This window comes from Phlebotomus papatasi, chromosome 1 (assembly GCF_024763615.1).
Source record: "Phlebotomus papatasi isolate M1 chromosome 1, Ppap_2.1, whole genome shotgun sequence".
NCBI lineage: Eukaryota > Metazoa > Arthropoda > Insecta > Diptera > Psychodidae > Phlebotomus > Phlebotomus papatasi.
The window spans coordinates 48497226-48516978 of record NC_077222.1 but is presented as its reverse complement, the minus strand read 5'-3'; the positions used below and the strand labels follow the sequence as shown (position 1 = coordinate 48516978).

Genomic DNA, 19753 nt, shown 5'->3' with positions numbered 1-19753 from the left:
GTAAAATTTACCATCCTCCATACAAAATTCTAATGGCCGGATAGTAAAAAAGTCACCCAGCAAACGCGATATTAAATTGGACTGTCAAAAATTGTAGAATCTATTGCATGGATAGTAAATTCTAATAGCCGGATGGTAAATTCTAATATCCCCGGATATTAGATTTTACTATCCGGATGGTAAATTTTACTGGCAGGATAGTAAATTTTACTAGCCGGATATTAGAATGAAAAATGTCGGAAAAATTTATTTTTCCTTATTTTCATTGATTTTTGGCCATTGTTTGAGGGCTTGGGGCCCTTCCTGGATGACATTCTCTGTATTTCAAGCCATTTTGATGCGTGAAAATCTTTTTCCAACATTGACGACTCAGCCGAGATTTGAACACGCGACCTTTGTGATGACAGTCCAGCATCTTCCAGCTGCGCCACGAATTGCTATAATGTATTCAAAGCATATCGGGAACCGTTGCATCAGCACACACGATATTGCAAAATGACATTCTAACAGCAGGATGGCAAATTTTATTGGCTTGGATAGTAATTCCAATCCAAATTACTATCCTCCGTTAAAATTTACTGTCTTCCAGTTAAATTTTAACATCAAATATGCGGCCAGTAAAATTTACTTCCCGGATATTAGAATCTAAGAGAGGTCAATGTAAAATCTAAAGGAGGATAGTAGATTTTACCATACGGCTGTTAGAATTTACTATCCATAGGATAGTAAATTTTAAAATGTCAAGATGGTAGATTCTAAAGGAAATTATCTATGGAGGATGGTATTTTCTACTATCTTTTGAGGCAGTAGAATTTAAAGACACGATTTGTAGAAAATACCATCCAAATTTTTCTCGGTGCACAGGATTGTATTATTACCTCCTTCATCTTTACCTATACTACAGTAAGAATCCGATCAACAATTCATCACGACTTTTCTGAAGAATCACCAAGAATCTCCACGACATCTCTAATCCATCTCATGAATTTATCGTCATCGACACAACCTTAAGACAACAATTGTACGTTATCCAGCTACCTTATCCATAGTAACTGAACTTGAAAAGACGTAAAAGTAAAACATATAGAACACCTATCAACCAAACAACTTTTCAACAACGAAGATGCCAATCCTGCCCTTCAAAGATGTCTATTGTGAGATCCCGAAATGCTACAGTGAGTCAAAGGGACAGATAATCCTAACCGGCTTATGTAGGTGAGATTCTTAACGTGAGCTAACTCGGAGTGCATGCAAATTCGATTTAGAGCTGAAATTGTGAGTCGCCATTCAGTTATCTTGAATCAAATTCGTGAAATTATACAAATTTTGTATTTAAACCAAAATATCAAGGATTGGGATGAACTGGCACAAAAGTGATATATGGGTGAAATGTAGACCAGAATGTACTCTATAATTTTTCTATAGAACATGATCTCATCGAGTACTCAGAAGCCAAGATAGGCGAAGTTTTTTGTTTCTTAACTCGTTTTTTCATCCAGAGTTCCCCAAGTAGTCATTTGTTGAGCTCCAACTATTTCAAAGAATTGTTGTATTTTGTGGGACTTTCCATTTAAAACCCTATTTTAAGTGTCTTGGTGGAGTAGAGGCAGTCAAATTGGCATCTGAGTGATTTCAAAGCGTTATTATGGGAAAAATCAATTTTTTCACACTTAAACGGCAAAATCGGAGTGATAGCGTAGTCTTAGTGGAAAATGATGTATGGACGAAATGTAGAGACAAATGTGCTCTACAATTATGTTGAAGTAATCATCAAAATCGGTTCAGCGACAGTCGAGATAATTGAGGTTATGTGATATTGAAATTGGTTTTTCGACTGTGGCGCCCCTGGTGTTGGTCCCACAAAGTTCAAATGTTCTAGAAAGTTGTAGCATTTGGTGAGATCTTTCGTTTAAGCCCTCATTCATCAAAATCGGTCACATGGAACCGGAGATATGATTTTTTGAATTTTGTGAACTTTGACCCCTCATATCTCCGGTTCTGTTTTAACCACAGCGCGCATTTGCACCATTTTGGAAACGTCCTAGACTGGACTACAACATACTAAAATTTCATTAACTTGCACAATGCCGTTTTTGAGAAAAGTGACTTTGAATTTCGATGAATTTTGACGCTATCACAGCGCCACCTGTGGTGACTTTTTGAACTTCCATCTGAAAGTGCTCATCGAGACGAAACCAAAAAGGTAAAATTCAGGTCGCTATGTTAGTTAGAACCGGAGATAGAGGCCGGTCAATGTTCGAACTTTGACCCCTTATAGCTCGGGTCAGGGGTTATGGATCGACTTAAGGTTTTTTTTGTTTGATAGGTATAATCAACGGCTACAACATACTAAAATTTCAGCCCGATGCACAATGGAATTTTTGAGTTATTTAACTTATAAGATTTAAAAATTTTCTTTTTAATAATAGCGCCCCTAGCGGTGGTTATATGAACTTGTGATGTTAGAAGGGGTGGTGGCATTTCACGAGAGCTTTCCAAAAAGCCCTCACTTTTTAAGTTCTGACAATTATAACCGGAGTTATGGCCATTTTAAGAAACTTTTTTTGGACCCTTATAGCTCGGGTCAGGGGGGTCGGGGGACCTTAAGTTTGGTATTGATGGAAAGCCCTAAGGCCCAGCTATAACATACTAAAATTTGAGTCCGCTGAATGCCATAGGGGCGGAGCTATTGAGAAAACAAAAAAAGGGGGGTCTTCAAAATGGCGGAAGGAGGGGTGGGGGGTGGGGGGTCTATGCACCAAGTTGCAATTTTCATCCGATATATAACCTTTGCCGAAAACCGCAAGTCGATATCTTTTTTAGTTTAGGAGCTATTAAGCTCCAAAGAGCGGCCGGCCGGCCGGCCGGCCGGGAACGTAAAATAGCCACATATATATTCGTGATCAGGAAGTGCTGAAACACATTTTGGCCAAGTTTGAGGTCGATCGGACGACATGAAATTTTGTTAGGATTATAGTAGGTGAGATTGTTAAGAATCTCACCTAATAGTGTCTATTAACGTATTGATATTTGTGACGATCTCTACCAAGATTATTTTTGTACCGAAGATTTGTCAAAAGATGAAGAATTCATAACATTTGTTGTATTTTTTTCCAAACAACTTTTATTTTCCCAACAACAGAAATATCAATAATGTCGGAATCGGATATAATAGTAACAAAAAAATAAATTTTCGGCTAAAATAAATAGAGAAAAAATGGCGTCAGTCCTACAGTGCAAAAACTTAATTTCCCTCTACTTACATTCTAAAGCAATTTGCTCCTCCTATAAAAATCCTATCCTTTCCCTGTCCTTGTCCTTTTCCTTTGTATCCCTAATAAATTTCAATATTATTACTTTTAAATTCAAAATTAAATTCCTTTCCTGTACTTACAAATCGTCGGTTGCCTCAGCAACTGTGCTAACTGCATTTTTGCGATTTTCAGGTTTTTGCATATTCTGATATTACTGAATTTTCTCTATTAAACTACGTTATTTAAAAAGTTTGGAATTTTCTCTATACAGAGATATTTTTCCGTGAAAATGTTCTAACTGTACTATAGTCACAAAAATTTCTCTGCAACTGTGCTATCTACCAATTTTTCTGCAGTTAGCATAAAAATACACTGAAAAAAGGCGCAATTTTTTTTGTCAGCAACTGTTCTATTTGCAGTTTGCCATTTCTATCCATCACGACTCTCCATCAAAACAAGGAAAACGTTTGCGATTTGTGATTGAGTTTTTCGCGATTGTTGTGCAGGTGAAAGCAAATTAGTGATTTCGGAATTGTAAGTCTTCGTTTCATTTGTTTCTTTGTAAAAATGCTTATTAATTTACTTACTAAATTAGGATTTTGTGAGAAAAAAAAACAGGAAAAATGTTACGCAGGAAGAAAAATCATAAAGCAGCTGATCCACGTCCAAAAGAATGCAAGAAGGAATGGAAGAAGTATCTACATTGCGGGGAAGGCGTTCTTGGGCGATCTACGATCGGCAGATTCTTCCAACACGGGGTATACGATAACCTGGCTGAATTGTAATAAACATATCCCGATACGATTAATAAAAATAATAATCAGGATGAACCAGATTCATCTCCCCATACTCTCATTCATGTAGTCGATAATTCGCAAGAGATGTTCACGAGTGAACAGGGTTCATCTGATAGCCCGAAGTCAAAAATGAGCCACATATATCAAACGATAGATCACAAAATTCTCTGAATAGTCACCCTGTAGCAGAAATTTTCACAGCAGATGTTTTATTAACCGAAGGTAAGAATATGACTATGATTTTTTATTATTAAATTTTCAATAAAACAGGCGTTTTTTTTTTTAATTTCTAATCACATTCTGTTGTTTCTGATCTTTTTCAGTATTTTTATTTTAGAAAATCTTGACATAGCGTGTAAAAAAGAGATCTCGTCCCGAATCATGGGTCCAAAATCGACGCATAAAGTACAGGAAAGCTGGAATGTAATATAATAACAGCTAACGGAGAAGGAAAATAAAATTTTCATACACACAGAAAAATTTTGACTCTAAATTTATGAACTAGGACCTGGGAACTTAACTTATTTGAAAACCTGGGAACTTAAATTGGACGTGAATCCGCGAGACGAAGTTCAGAAGCTCTGAGTGAGAGAAATGGGCTAGAATCCCTTGCTCTTAGACACCGGGAACTTATGTTCAGCATTAGCTGGAAAATGAAAAATGTCTACAGATTTGCAAATTGCAACTAAATCTAAATGATCAAGGATTTAAAATTAGGGCATTAGCATTCATTGAATGGGATTTGAAATTAAATTCCTGGGTGTTTCTGTTTAAGAATTTTTGATTTTTCTGTGTGTATGAATTTTCAAAAGAAAAAAAAATGATGATACTACGTGCAGAAATTGAAAATGAATAAAATAAACAAAATGAAAAGTCAGAAATAAAATTGATATCTCATAATCAAGTATTTTTTTAATATAATCATTTAGAACTTTTAATTGCCATATTTTTTTTCAATATGGCCAGAACAATTTTATAAATTCCTGTCACATATCTGGTGCCAATTTCCTTTTTCCATGCTTATTCTCATGTGATCCTTAAGCTTTGTGAAAGTATCCCCTTTCTTCTTTATATATCAGAGATCGTTTATTTCCTAAATATTTCACTTCCAGATTAACGTAACACTTTTAGGAGGAACCGTTTGTAGACTTTGCAGAGATACATGAGAGCAAAATAGTGTTGATAAAAAGAAGACACACTCGTAAGATAAATTTTGGAGTAAATTTTAAATGACAATAAAATGTTGCTCTACACGGAGTCAATAGAATAAAAAAAAAAGAAAATTCTTTCCTTGTTAGGTTTTGACTGTGATAAACAATTGTGCTATCTGCAAAAATTCCATACATTGCAGATAGACTTTTGAACAACGATGTTAGTTAGCACAATTGCATATTGTGTATTCTTTTAGGAAATGCTTAATTTTTAGTGTGCAAAATCTACTATTTTCCAATTTCTTTGCATTAATAGACAGATTACTTGATGGTCTTTCGATATTTGTAATATAAAATAACTCATTCGGGGTTTGATTTTTATTAAAATGTGATTAAAGTAAAAAAATGGTCTCCTGAAAAGTTGTCAAAATGCAGTTAGCACAGTTGCTGAGGCAACCGACGAAATATATGTCTTGCTTCATGAACTATGAATACAAAATGGTGAACGCCTATTCTCTGTCTATTCAATATAGTCCTTTCCAAAAATTCCCATATTCCAATGTACTTCCACTAAATTTGAACTATTTTAAAATCTAACTGACTGCCATTTCAAATATTAATTTAATTAGCAACAACATTGTTAAATTTAAAATTAGATTCCGAAGTCTATTATAATGTCCATGGACGAATATTTAATTCCTATCATGAGTTTCGATCCGCGATTTTAGATATTGTCACCCCAGAAATTTCCCTGGTGGAAAAAATTAGTCATTATACGAAGCTTGAGATCGTATGAAGTATGGACACTTTCTCGTACTTCAAGGATTTTGGACATTCCCTAATATATTTCTTAAGTGCCTTTTAGAATTGTTTCATGAAAATTTGTTGATTCACTACTGGAAAAAATGTAAAGTATTAATTAGATTTTTGTGATAACGAAAGTACAAAAGAAGAGTGTTTGTTTTTTTTTTTTTTTTAGAAATGTTGGACCTAGTAGTGAGATTTAACAAAGCCTTGGAGGAACAGTTTCTGTGTGTTTTCTCCTAAAATTTTTGGAAATTAAGTCATTTGAGGAGTATTTTAGTACAGCTATCCTATACTCGAAATTCCAACATGGATAAAAGGAAGAAATTGACGAATTCTTCAGCATCTCTGTTAACTTGGTCAATCAATAAAGACAATAGAGCTTCCAGAGGAGATCTCACTAGTCAGTACAAAACAGAACGACTAGAACCCCTCACTTGAACCCTCAAAAGAACTTTAGAACCATCATCTATCTCTCATATCACTCCTCTTTTTCAATCACTAGAAATGTTCCTCTCTGGGAACATAAGGACTACATGGCCACAGACCTTCGCTCTTTCTATGTGGGATTTCGTTTGGTCAACGATGGAATGAGGAAAGAATTACGTTTTTGGAAAATAATTCAAGAAAATTCAATGAATACTACCCAAAGAACTATCACAAACACTTTTCGAACTTTTTTCAGCAATGAAACGCCAAATTTTCATTTTCATTTTCATTTGGAATCGAATTGTATTTCAAGAGTGCAATAAAAAATGATTGATGTATTTTGTTCTAATGTGCAGTGTAGCGTGTAGCAGTTTACTTTTAAAGTTACATTTTTAAGTGGATATGATTTTTTTCAAAATTACCTGCACACCATAAAAGTTTAATAAAAAATTACAAATATACAATATTTTTATAAAATATTTTCATAAAATCATTTTCAATTACCTTAATCTTTCTGTAGAGCCATTATATTCAATATCAAAAGACATTTTTTTTTTGAAACCTACTTTATACCAACCCCTAACTTTCTTTAGAGTATAGCTCATTTGAGTTTAATGGTATGGTGTTGTTTCTCATTTTAGAGGGTGCAATTGCTTTTCGTAAAAATTCTGCAATGTGCTAGATAAAATATGTGCTTGCATTATTCTCGAAGGGATGCTGTGAACACATGTGTGTGTGTTTCCTGAAAATGGAGGGACCGAGGAGTTTTTCGGTAGTTTGGTTAATTGCCATGATGCTACAGTGTGAATCGGAGGGATGCAAAATAAGTACGGAAATTACCAACATTAATGCATAAAATCACTAAAATATGCTAATTTGTTGTGCAAGTTCTTAACACAGAAGTAGAGCTTTTGTTTAAATAATTTTTACGAAATTCAATTTCAACTAGTTCACGTCACGTCTCATAGAACCACTTGTTCATTGCATTTTTGTTCTTCTTATACTTGATAATTTATTATCAGGAGTATTTTGTTTGAGTTCATTGATACAGGAAACTTTATTGAATTCTTTCTGTCAAGTTGATTTTTCTTATGAGCGAGACCACTTTGATTAAGATACCTACTTTTTTTCCAAACACGAGATATACAGAATTACTTACTATCGACTTTTTTTCTTATGCGAAAATCCAGCATTTAAATAATATCCAATCTAGAGGGAGTATTTAAAATAATGAAGTTTTTCTAATTAAAAGAACTTTATGCAAACTTTTCTTCTGCAAGTTCTTACTAAAAAAAAATTCAACAACAAATTTGCAAATTTAAAGTTAATTTTAGCAAAGAAAACTTTTACAACATCCAAAAATGCATGTTGAATTTCAATTTAGTTCACAAATTTGCATTTTCATTTAGTTTCTTTTTCAAACATACCAATTTTCTTTAATGTAAATAATTTTGAGCTTTCTCAAAGATGAACAAGTATATTATGTATATAGCAATCTTAAAAGTTTTTGTCATAAAACAGTGTATAATGCCCAACGCATAATAACTTTTGTTTTGTAAACATGTTTTTGACATTTCAATGAGAGTGAATGAGTTCGAGATCAGTCATCTTGCTCTCTCTCATATGAAATTTTGAAAACATGTTTACAAACAAAATTTATTGCGCGTTGGGCATAATAAAGTGAATAATATTTTTCTAATTAATATTGATTTAATATCATTAAAGTTTATGAATCAAACAACTTCATGTTTTCTATATATATATAGACACTTTGTGCAATGATTTTCTTTGAAATTGTGATATGTGAAATATAGTAATTACTGGAAATGTTTGTCTATTCCATTTCTCTTCAGAGGTATAGAGAAAAAAAGCATTGTTTTGTTCTTGTAGAACCCACATTCCGGTATATAGCTCAGCCATATGATGTACAATGAGAGTATAATAATAACCTAGTCTTGTTCATCTTGTGTCACTGTTGGTCTGATTTAGAAAATCCATGTGGGTGGAAGATTTGTAGCATAAACGGAAATTTGCAGAATATGTGATGTGACAGCTGAAATGCTGCTTTTCATGAGAAAGAGTCAATAATTGTGCTCAAAGATTGTTGCGAGTGAGGAAATGAAAGTGAGATAAATTAGAATGTTTCAAGAGATATTTGTATGCAAACAATTGTGTTATGAATTTTTGGGTGATTTTCTTGTTTTTGTTGAGTGTGTGAATAAAGTTCAACATTGAGCGTTTGATCTTGAAAATTTTCATGACAAAGAATTCACACCATTTTTTTAAATGATGTATATATATGGAGAGAGAGAGAGAGTATACAAAAAAAAATAAAATTAGAAGTCAGGATAAAAAAAGGAGAGGAAAAAAAACTGTGTGTTGGAAAGCGGATGCATAAATGCCCAGAGGATAGAGACAAAATCACAAAGTCAGTTTAATTTTAGTTATATATGTAAATAGCACTGTTGAGAACTTACCTATATACATGTATTCTGTGGGGTTGTTCACTGAACCTAGGGCCATAATGGTACGTACAGTAAAAGACGTGACATGCATTTGAATTTGTTTTTTTTTGCTATTTTTAAAAATGTGGAAGTTGTGGAGGAAAATATATCACTAGAGCTTCATGAAGCTGAAAAGAAAAACCAAAGAAGCTGAAGAAAAATTACCATCCGGTGCCGAAATTGATTAAATAGAGATGATAGACATTAATTAATGTTGACGTAGTAAACAAATGGTATTTGGATACGTTATAGTCACCACACTGCAACATAGGCAACATACCACCTTCCTCTTTTGTCGGCTAAAACGCATAGAATTTTAATCAAATTTTCGTATGCGATAGAATGGAATAAGTTTGCATATGAGCTTCATTCGACAGTGAGCTTTTCATGCAGTTATTAAAAACTTCCTAAAAATGTAATAAGTGTATAAATAAATAACTTAGGAAAAGTATTCCAAAAACAAACCAAAGAGTAAACAAATCTGTTCTTCAAAGGAATCCCACGGTGGGTTCACTTTGAAAAAAAGTGACATGTTTTTTTCGTCTTTCTGGTAGTGCGATACAATTATTTTTATCAAATCAGTAATCACGAGAAAAGCACCACAGACTATTTTACTATTTTTATTACAGACTTTTAAATTTAAATTTCCATTCAACACAGCCCTGTGCTGTCTTACTTTAACCCTTTAACGACGAGACAGTTTTTACGGGCTGAAAATCAACAATAAAAATTAAACTGAGAAACATAATCAATGATAAGTTTTACATCTAACCTTGGAAAGTCCAATAGAATCTGATTCGATATATTTTGTGCTTCTATTAACAATAGGGACAAAAATAGTCCAAAAGTTTTATTATTATTCAAATATTCATAAATCAAACAAAAATATTATTCATTGGTATTGTCAGAAAAATTACTTAAACTAATTTTTTTGACAATCCCAATGAATAATATTTTTCGCTTTAATGGAAAATATTACGTGTGAGTATTGTAGTTTTTATTGCCAAAAGGGTTTCACTTAAAAAAAATTGGAAGTATAAAAAATAAATAAAATTAATTATGAATTTGAAAATTTAAAAATTCGCCATTTTTGAGCTTAAATATTTACTACATAGCAAATAGCTAGAGACTTGCAAAAAATATCCTAGATTCCTTCAACCTTCTACTTTACAATAATGTACAGACATAAGAAAAAAATAACTTTAGGTAGTCAGGAAAAATTATTTTCTTTATGGGACACCGGTGTTCCAATCGTCCTTAAAGGGTTAAACTAGGGCTAATACCCCAATTAAATATTGTTTTCACTTCTACGTAATCTCATGTGATATTTTTTGTTCTACAATTAAAATCTTCAACCATAGTGAGCAATTAAACGCAATTTAGCAAACTAATAATATACAATTTTCAGGCAAAAAGACAAAAGTTTCAAACCCATACACATATCTAATTAAGTATATTGCGAATAATTCTAAATAGTTGAAATATTTAATTCAACATCAACATTATAGCATTACAGTTGCCAAATATGTCTAAATTATTGCATTACTTACATTATACATGGTTGAAATGCAATGCAGTGCAACATGATAATAATTTATACGGCAATATCAGTCAAATGCAGTAATCTCAATGCAATTTGATTTTTCCTGAAATTCAATCAGAGTATATTAGATTTTGCGATCTGTGACACATCTCGTCGTATATTACAATGATTGATGGAGCTAAAATATTATATTTGGTATATATATATATATAGTGTTTTCGCATCAAAAGGTCGTTTTTAGTAAATCTATATATAGAAATGTTTTGGGAGAATTTTACGCAACATGTAAAATGCATATTAAATCATTATGGTTTAAAATTAATTTATGGAAAATTATGCTGGTGAATTGTGGTGATAAAATCACTAACTGTGTAGAGAGTTTACTTCCATCACTGATTTCATTATAAAGCTGGAAAATTTAGCCAAAAATTTGCATGTGTCCTTTTTGTCATGATGGAGGAATGTAATTAAAAAGCACAATACATACTCCAGCCAATATAACGAATTTTCATACATAAGTATATAGTATAGTGATTATATTGGCAAGTCAAATTGCCATTTCAGTAGCAGACGCTATAAATTGTGAGGCGCTTAAATTAAATTATGAACTTTAGTCTTGAAGTAATTTTGCTGAAAAACCATCAGTCGGTAGTATTTTAAAGTATATATTAAATTTCCCGCAATATATCCAATTTTTTCTCATGCTAATGCTACGCTTTTTTATTCTTTTTTTTTACAGAGTTTGGGAATATTGGCGTCAATACCGGCTGCAGTATTGATTGTCTCACTGATTGGACTCCTGCTGTATTTGCTGACGAGGTGTTGTGATAGAAAACCACGACGAGGCACATCTAATGCATGTCAGAAATGTACATTACTCATTGTAACGATACTTTGTGGTTGTGCCATTGGACTAGGTGAGTCAAAATAAATATTATACATACAAGTAGAAGATTGGACACTTCCCCTATATATAATACACTTCTTGCCATAAGTTTTAAGACGGTAGTTGCCAAGATGATATTATCTCTTAAACATATATTTGTTGGAAAATTTATTGTTTTTTAAATATATATTTATTATTAGAATATATTGATAAAGTATATTAATGGTTTTTATGCTAAATATATTGAATCTTAAAAGTGACCACAGCAAAATTGAAAAATAAGCTTTTTAAATTGAAAAGAGTAGCTTAAAAAAAATTTAAGCTATGGAACTTCATATATATGATATACGATTTTTTTTGCATATTTTTAAAGGAAACTGGTCTTCCTCGTAGACAAAACAATTGTGGATTTAAATTAAATTATGACTACGTCCAGATTCCTTTAGAAATATGCGAAAAAATCGCACATCCCAATGAAGTCCCAGGTTCCCTATTATTAAAATATTTCTATTATGTCTGTAATTTCATTTAATTTACGGGAAATTAAATTAAGAAACTAGCAAAAAGTGAATGGTGTGTAGATTGTAGATACGATCAGCCTGTGGGTCCCGGTCAAAATCCCTGAAGCTAAAATCCCGAAAGCCAAAATCCCGAACGCCAAAATCCAAAAAGCCAAAATCCCGAATGGGCCAAAATCCAAAAAGCCAAAATCCCGAATTCTTAAAAGTATCATAGCTGCTCCCACGATTGCACCCGCGCTTGCTGGAGGCACAGGGAAATTTTCTGTGTTTTTTAAAATTATTCTAAACATTTTCCTCCATATAATATCATCCCTTTCAGGATTTTGAACATTCGGGAACTTGGCTTTCAGGATTTTGTTTTTGGAATTTTTGTCCTTTCGGAATTTTGTCGTTCGGGATTTTGGCTTTTGGGATTTTGGCTTTCAGGATTTTGGCTGCCTTTGCATCAGCCTATATATTTTTCGTACAAAACAGATTTGTGTAAGAATATTTTTTACTGAAGTTAACCGTGCTCATCCTGAACCATCCGTGCATGTATAAGATTATGCATAGTTGGTCAAAATTAGAGCGCAATTTAATTAAATTTACTTTTAAATTTTTCAATAGAAAGTCAAAAATATTTTTTTTATAATTCTGGATGCGATCTGTTATATTAATATGATAATATCTAGTTTTTAAAGCATCCCATGTCTTATATCCCTATTCACTCGTTTTATGATAATTTTAGCCCTAAAGTCGTCGGAATCCCTTAAAATTTTACCGGCTATAGCATCGCCTATAAGTTTTCTATTAGCTTGAAATCAAAAAAATGTAGTGAATAATTAAGAACTTTCAGTTTTTCTCATAAAACATTTGCAAAAGTCGTTGCTTTCCTGAAAAATCACGTCTTCACGAGCCTGGACCTGGATAAACAGTATCAGAACGACCTTAAGATAATCTTGATACTCTACTAATTTCGGGGTGGTCAGACGCTTCAGTGTTGCAATGGTATCCAACAGGCCCGAAATACTTCTTCATTCATTCACGAATAAAGTCCATTGCTGGTTGAACCATTGAAGCTTAATGGCATAGGAACTGTGAACTACGCCAAGTAGATACTTATAAGTATTCCAAGATACTTATAATGCTAGTTTCTTTATATAGGGTGGAATCACCAGTTCTCGCCAGTGCCCCACTTCTCGCCACTTACATTGAAATCGCTATTTTTCGCAATTTATGAAATAAATGAGTCGCAATTTTTTTGTATCGTTTCTGCTTCTACGCATAGAATCGAAAAATAATAATTATTCGTTTTGGATTCACGATTTTGATCACTTTTTAGAGCAATATTTTAAGCAAGTGCATCGAATCCAACATCTCTTACCAAATGTACTAAGTGTCGTCAAATTTTCATCAGGCCAAAAATACCTATTTGGGTAAATAATTTGTCTATTGAATATTTAATTGTACTTGTGGAATACATAAAATTTGTATTTAGTCAATTAATATTTCATTTTATATTATTTGTGTATAAAAATGAGGCATGGCGAGAAGTGGTAATATTCTGGAATTGATTTTACTACCTGTCGCCATATCTTTTCAATAGGCGACGCTAACTTCACTTCGTACATTTTCAGTTGTCAAATCTGCATTGTTTACTTTCTGCAAAAGCCCCATAATTTGATTTCTCAAATAAAAGTGAAGAAAAATCATTTAAAGAGAGTAATAATAAAGTGATCACAAGGAAAGAGAAATGGTGAATGTATTCTTTCCATAGCATTGCCTAAAATAACCGAGTGTGGTTCTTTTCAAGTGGGTGGCGAGAAGTGGTTACAAATTTTACAAAACTGGCGAAAAGTGGTAAAAAGTGGCGACGAAATGGTTATTTTTGCATTATTAATAAAAATCAGTTTTTTAAGTAGTCCAGCGTTATGTTCTAGGATTATTGTTTTCACGTATCTAGAGCCAATACATCTAAGTAACTTTGTGTCAAATTTGACTTATCTTGTAACAAGGATTCAAAAGTTATGATTAAATGAATTTAATTTTTTCCTAAACATGGCGATAGCCGGTTATTCCACCCTATCTTAAGATTAAGTTAAGAGAGAAAGTGTGCGAGATAACTTTTGATTTTATACATATCTTTTAAAAATTATTAGATATTTAATATATTAAGATTAATATTAAAATTAACTCGATTTTTTAATTCGAATTTTCGCGATCAGTTTTAAAATTTATAATTATAATAACAGTTAATTCAAATATTTGTTTTATAACTTTTTCTTGAAGAATCTAAAATGTAGAGGGACTTTGAAATTTAAAATCATTATCATGGAATGAAAATCAGTATTAAAAAATCGAATTGAGCGTCAAAAGTTTTAGATTATAAAAATTTTACCTTAATATTTAATTAAACTTTTAATTCATCGAAACATTTTTTTTTTATTTTTTTATATTAATAAAAAGATAAGTTAGAGCTAGACATTCATTCTCTCACAATACTTAAAATCGCGGAAAGTAGGTAATTTAGCATTTTTTCTGTTTCTTTTTGTTAATCTGTGCAAATGATAAAGCATTGTAAAACTCTTGATTTGTAATAATAATTTTGGACTTCTTTGGCATATACAATACGATATGGAGTCTTTCACGCTTTTACCTCGGAGTAGGTTGGCTATCAACACTCAGCTAACCGCAGGATAACACATTTAACACAAAGTTATATGTATTGCACTCTTAATTGATTGATGATAAAATTGATAGCTATCTATATCTATCTGTTAACTAAGATTATTGATTTCTAAAGATTTCTAATAATCCCAGAGCTTAGCAACTTTCATTTTTACTAATCATTATCTAAATTCTGCCAATATTTAAATATTACATTAGCAAAATACTGCAAAATTTACTGCATCCGTTCAAATTCGCCAAGATTGTGAGTGGAATTAGGAATTTTCCTGTCTCTATTCTGGTGTAGACATGAAGGAATAGGATATTACTATAGTTCTGTGTGTTGCTTTTTTTGTATACTTCCTTACTTCGATGGTTGCAACATTTCTTTATGGCCTCTACACTTACACATTGAATTTTTTGCCCAAATGCAGCATCTTGACACTTTTTCCGCGATTTACGTGCACACGTGCAAGCGATTAACTTCAAAATGCACCATTTTCACCAAAACGTCTCATAATGTATAGAGGCCATTAAGGGTTTGGGCATTTCGTGTAAAACCTTCCTGTCCTGGCGACTTTACACCAATTCCTTAAAGTTCTTTAACTCTCCCGGGTTTTTTATTTTAATTTTTTTTTTTAAAACAGTTTTAAAAAATAACTTCGTGTCCGTATTGTAGTTAACAATATTGAGATTAATATAAAATGTTATTATTGAGAAAAGAAATTTCTTAATTTTATAACTAAATATTTAACACTTCAAAATTAAGGATTTATAGGAGTGAATTTTAAAATTTCCTAACAATAAAAGGGTTAACATTTCAAAAACCAATTGCAGTTGACGATTTTTATTTGTTTTGTAAATTGTTTAATTCAGAAGCTTTCCAATATGTTGGCATTTCCAAATTTTGCACACACACACACACACAACACAATACGGGTGTGACTTTGACAACTTTAATTTTAAATTTGGTCAATGATCGAAATCATAACATATGTGGGAATGTTTTAGCTGAGATTCTTTACATTTGAAAAAAAAGTGATTCGCGCTTTGTATTTTAAATTCAAAATAAATGCACTTACGGCCCTATTAATTTATATATTTTTTTTCAAAGTCATTAAGATACACTACACTACACTCACTACAATGGATTTAAAGTGAGGGGAAGATTTTACGGTTATACGTGGTGTACAGGTGTATAAGGTTTTTCATTCATATAAATTTTGAAAGTGGCGAGGAGCTATTAGAAAATAGTGATAAGCCCAGATAACCTGCCAGATAAACTTATGGTAGCTGAGATTCTTTACAGGTGACCTATAAATGTGTGTAAATCGGGGTTCTTGCAACTCAGAATGTGTAAAAAGATAGATAGATAGATAGATAGATCATTTATTTCATCAACAATGTCTTAATAGCGCGCTACCATAAGATTTTTGTGAGATGTTTGTGACTTTGCGTCCACCGCCGTCTTAGCGTTGGTGCCCAACCTGCAGAGCAAAACGGTGGAAATGCTCTTTCGTAGGTTGTATATGCCATGGTAAATTATTCATCAAATGTATGATAAGAAACACCTCATAACAAAATCTTTTCACATAAAATTGTAAAGAAAAAGAAACAGGAAAAACACTGATCTGTCCAACTTGCGCGGTTTTAAGCATTGTGAGAGAAAAATGAGAATGGCTAGCTCAAACTGAGCTGTGAGCAATTCGGGAATACGCCCAATTGTAGAGAGAAATGTCACTTGCATTATTTTATTAAAAAAAAGAAAGATTAAACCAATAATTAAATTTGAATTTCATTCCTGAATATATATATATATATATATATATATATATATATATATATATATATATATATATATATATAAATTCCGTGAGTTGAATTTTCGGGATAAAAATTGCCTCGAGCCAATTTTATTCTTTTCGACCGCCGAAAAAACAGTTTGGTTGACGCGATTTTTTGCCTCTCTGCTCATAGTCGAATTTTTACACATTCTTAGTTACAAGCACTCCAAGGTCCCCTAGTAATGAGTCTGAGATTCCTTAAGCTTATGGGGGACGACCACGAAAATCAGTTTTTTGGCGAGTTTGATATTCGCAATCTATGAGTGTCAAAATGTGTACATGCAAATTTTGAGCCTGTTATGACGACGTCGCATTTCACCTCGGACCACAGAAGCTGATTGTAAAGGATCTCAGTTAAAGATGGTGTACACATCTTTTCCATATTATATGGCCTTCGATTTAACCCTTTAAGGACGATTGGGACACCGGTGTCCCATACAGAAAATAATTTTTCCTGACTACCTAAAGTTTTTTTTATGTCTGTACATAATTGTAAAGTAGAAGGTTGAAGGAATCTGGAATATTTTTTGCAAGTCTAGCTATTTGCTGTGTAGTAAATATTTAAGCTCAAAAATGGCGAATTTTTATATTCTCAAATTCATAATTGATTTTATTTATTTTTTACACTTCCAATTTTTTTTAAGCAAAACCCTTTTGGCAATAAAAACTGCAATACTTATACGTAATATTTTTCATTAAAGCGAAAAATATTATTCGGTTATTGTCAGAAAAATTGCTTAAATTTTTGGGCTATTTTTGTCCCTGTCGTTCATAGAAGCACAAAATACACCGAATCAGACTCTATTACACTTTCCAAGGTTAGATGTAAGACTTATCATTGATTATGTTTCTCAGTTTAATTTTTATTGTAGGTTTTCAGTTCGTGAAAAGTGTCTCGTCGTTAAAGGGTTAAAATCATTTTAACATCGATTTGTATAATTTATGAATGATAAATTTTCTTTTAAATAATGTGCTTGGTAATTTTATTATTAAGCCATTAATTCCATTAAGACTTATTAATTGCTTTCTAATTAACAAGTAAATAAATTAGCAATTAAATAAAAACAATTCAATGAAAATGCAATGTGTGCATACTTTTTCTACATAGTGTACGCATCATAATGTACATTTCTCACAATTCTGTCCCTAAAACTGTCCACAAATGATTCGTTCGATTTTCTCAAACATGAATCATTTTCCTTGAGAACTTGTATTTACAAGAACATTCACTTAAGTTGATTTTTGTATCTATATACGCAGGTTTATATGGAAATGATGATCTGCACAATGGGGTCCTGCAGGTGTTTGGGTCAGGACGGCAGGTTGAGGCACTGGTGAAGAGTGTACGAAATCAAGTAAGTGCAATAAACAGTTGTATAAGCGATTTTTGCAGCATTTGCTTTTTTTTCTATATCCTACTCAAGTGTATACTTATAGTTAATTTGGTAATGATGAGAAGCAGATGTTGACTCTTGAACAGAACCAATTCTCTCGATAATATATAGGAGAGAATGTGGTAAAATTGGTGCAAACTGCACATCGTTGCATTTTAGCTTTGGAAGAGAAAAAATCAAGCAAAAAAAAAGCGTAAAAATAGCTTGAATGATTTTCTAAAAAAAAAAGAACTTCTTTTTCATTTTGTAATGTGAACTTCCTGTAAGATAAATATTTGCGGTAGTGAAACTGGCTTCTAAAATCAAGTGGTGCGCTTGAAAGTGTGAGAATAATGCTGAAAATTGTGGTAGCGCACAATGTAATACCTAGCTCCTTGAAATAAATGCGAATGAGAAGTGAATTTTAATGGATCATCATTATGGTGAAGTAATGTTATATACATATAAAAAAAAGGAATCAAGTGTATTTTCTACTGGTCTGTGAAAGTCGAATTGAGAGACTCTGATGAGAAGTGCAGGAAAACCCACAAAGTACATGCAGAATGAATGGAAAAGTAATTGAAATGTAATTAAGCATCGAGGAATTTAAGCTTGATATGATTGAATTAATAAATTTTGAACTTGCAAAAAGTTCAATGAATAATTCATTTACAAGAGCGTCTCTCCAATCTTTATGCATTAATTGCAAGACTCTTGTAATTCAGACGGCTTTTCAGCAATTGAAATCAATTCATGATGAATAAATTTTAATTCAGTTAATGGCATGAGTGTGTTCTATGGTGAGAACATGATTTTGATTATTCATAATTTTCTTCAGGAAAATCTTGTCTTATATATATATTTTTTTTAATAAAAATGATTATTTTTAAGTTTTTTTTTGTTTTTGCTGTAACCGTAGACGGACACGCTGAAACACAACTTGAAATCACGAGTAGTGATGTCGGAGCTGGAGGATATATTTGATAAACCAACGTCAAATCAAACTGCACTCACTATTGTTCTCTACACTGTTAGACAAGTGAAAGATAATACAACATTAGCTATCAATGCACTTGAGGCGGTCTCTTACTTCATCCGATCATCCCAGTCTGAAGTGACTATAAAGAATGTCTTAGATGTAAGTATACTTTCAGCATATTTTCTTATTTCATCATTTTTCTTCATCTTTTCGTGTATATGCCTGAAGAACCTTTTCCCAAGTGGATTCTTTTTTTTTTACTTCTAGAAATTGAAATATGACTTTTTATGGGAATTAAAGTGTTACTTTTATTGCATTCTCCCTCCATCCATATAGCTTAATAGAGAGTGTTCTCATTTTTAGTAATAAATAAAATAAAATGAATTTTAAATCTACGATTCCAAGTGGAGATGCAATTATTCATCCAGATTCCAGATAGTTATTTTTGAATAATTAATTGTGAATTAATTTATGCCTCATGTTACATTAATTATTCACAATACTTTAAGTTAAACAGACAACTTGTTTTATATGAAATGGACATGCCCTAAATTTTTCATGTATACATGGTCTTTCATATTTTATATATTTATTTAAAAATTGGAATTGCAACGTTTGCATTATGTAGACTGAGTAAATTTCTATGTGAAAAAATATTCAAATTTAAAGTGTAAAAATACTTTTAAATTTGAAAAACAAAAAATATTACACCTCTTATACAATTAATGTGGTAGAATTTGCAAATATGATAAGCGAAGAGGCATGACTCGCGTGTCATAGAAAAAACTTTTGCGCCTCATATTTTGTAATCATTCAAAAATGGCTCTGTATGCACTCAAAAATATTTATTCCATTCTTAACATTTTTGTTATTAAAATTGAAGTGGTATTTTCAACAGAATGGGATTTATTCTTAACTGTTTTGTCTGATTTTTTTTTTATATTGAACAACATAAAAAAAATAAAGGTGCATTTCAAAGGAAATACAAATTTTTACAGAATCTAGCGAAAGATTTAATCTAA

General features: G+C 32.0%; 1 protein-coding gene across 1 annotated transcript in view; it reads left to right on the top strand.

The window, feature by feature from the left end:
* The window catches only part of LOC129804980 (protein tweety-2), a 58106-nt gene that overhangs the window by 21815 nt on the left and 16538 nt on the right, over positions 1-19753 (top strand). The window contains exons 2-4 of the mRNA XM_055852782.1: positions 11222-11399; positions 17640-17734; positions 18672-18890. Of these exons, the coding sequence (XP_055708757.1) occupies positions 11222-11399; positions 17640-17734; positions 18672-18890 (492 nt within the window). The remainder of the gene's footprint in view (positions 1-11221; positions 11400-17639; positions 17735-18671; positions 18891-19753) is intronic.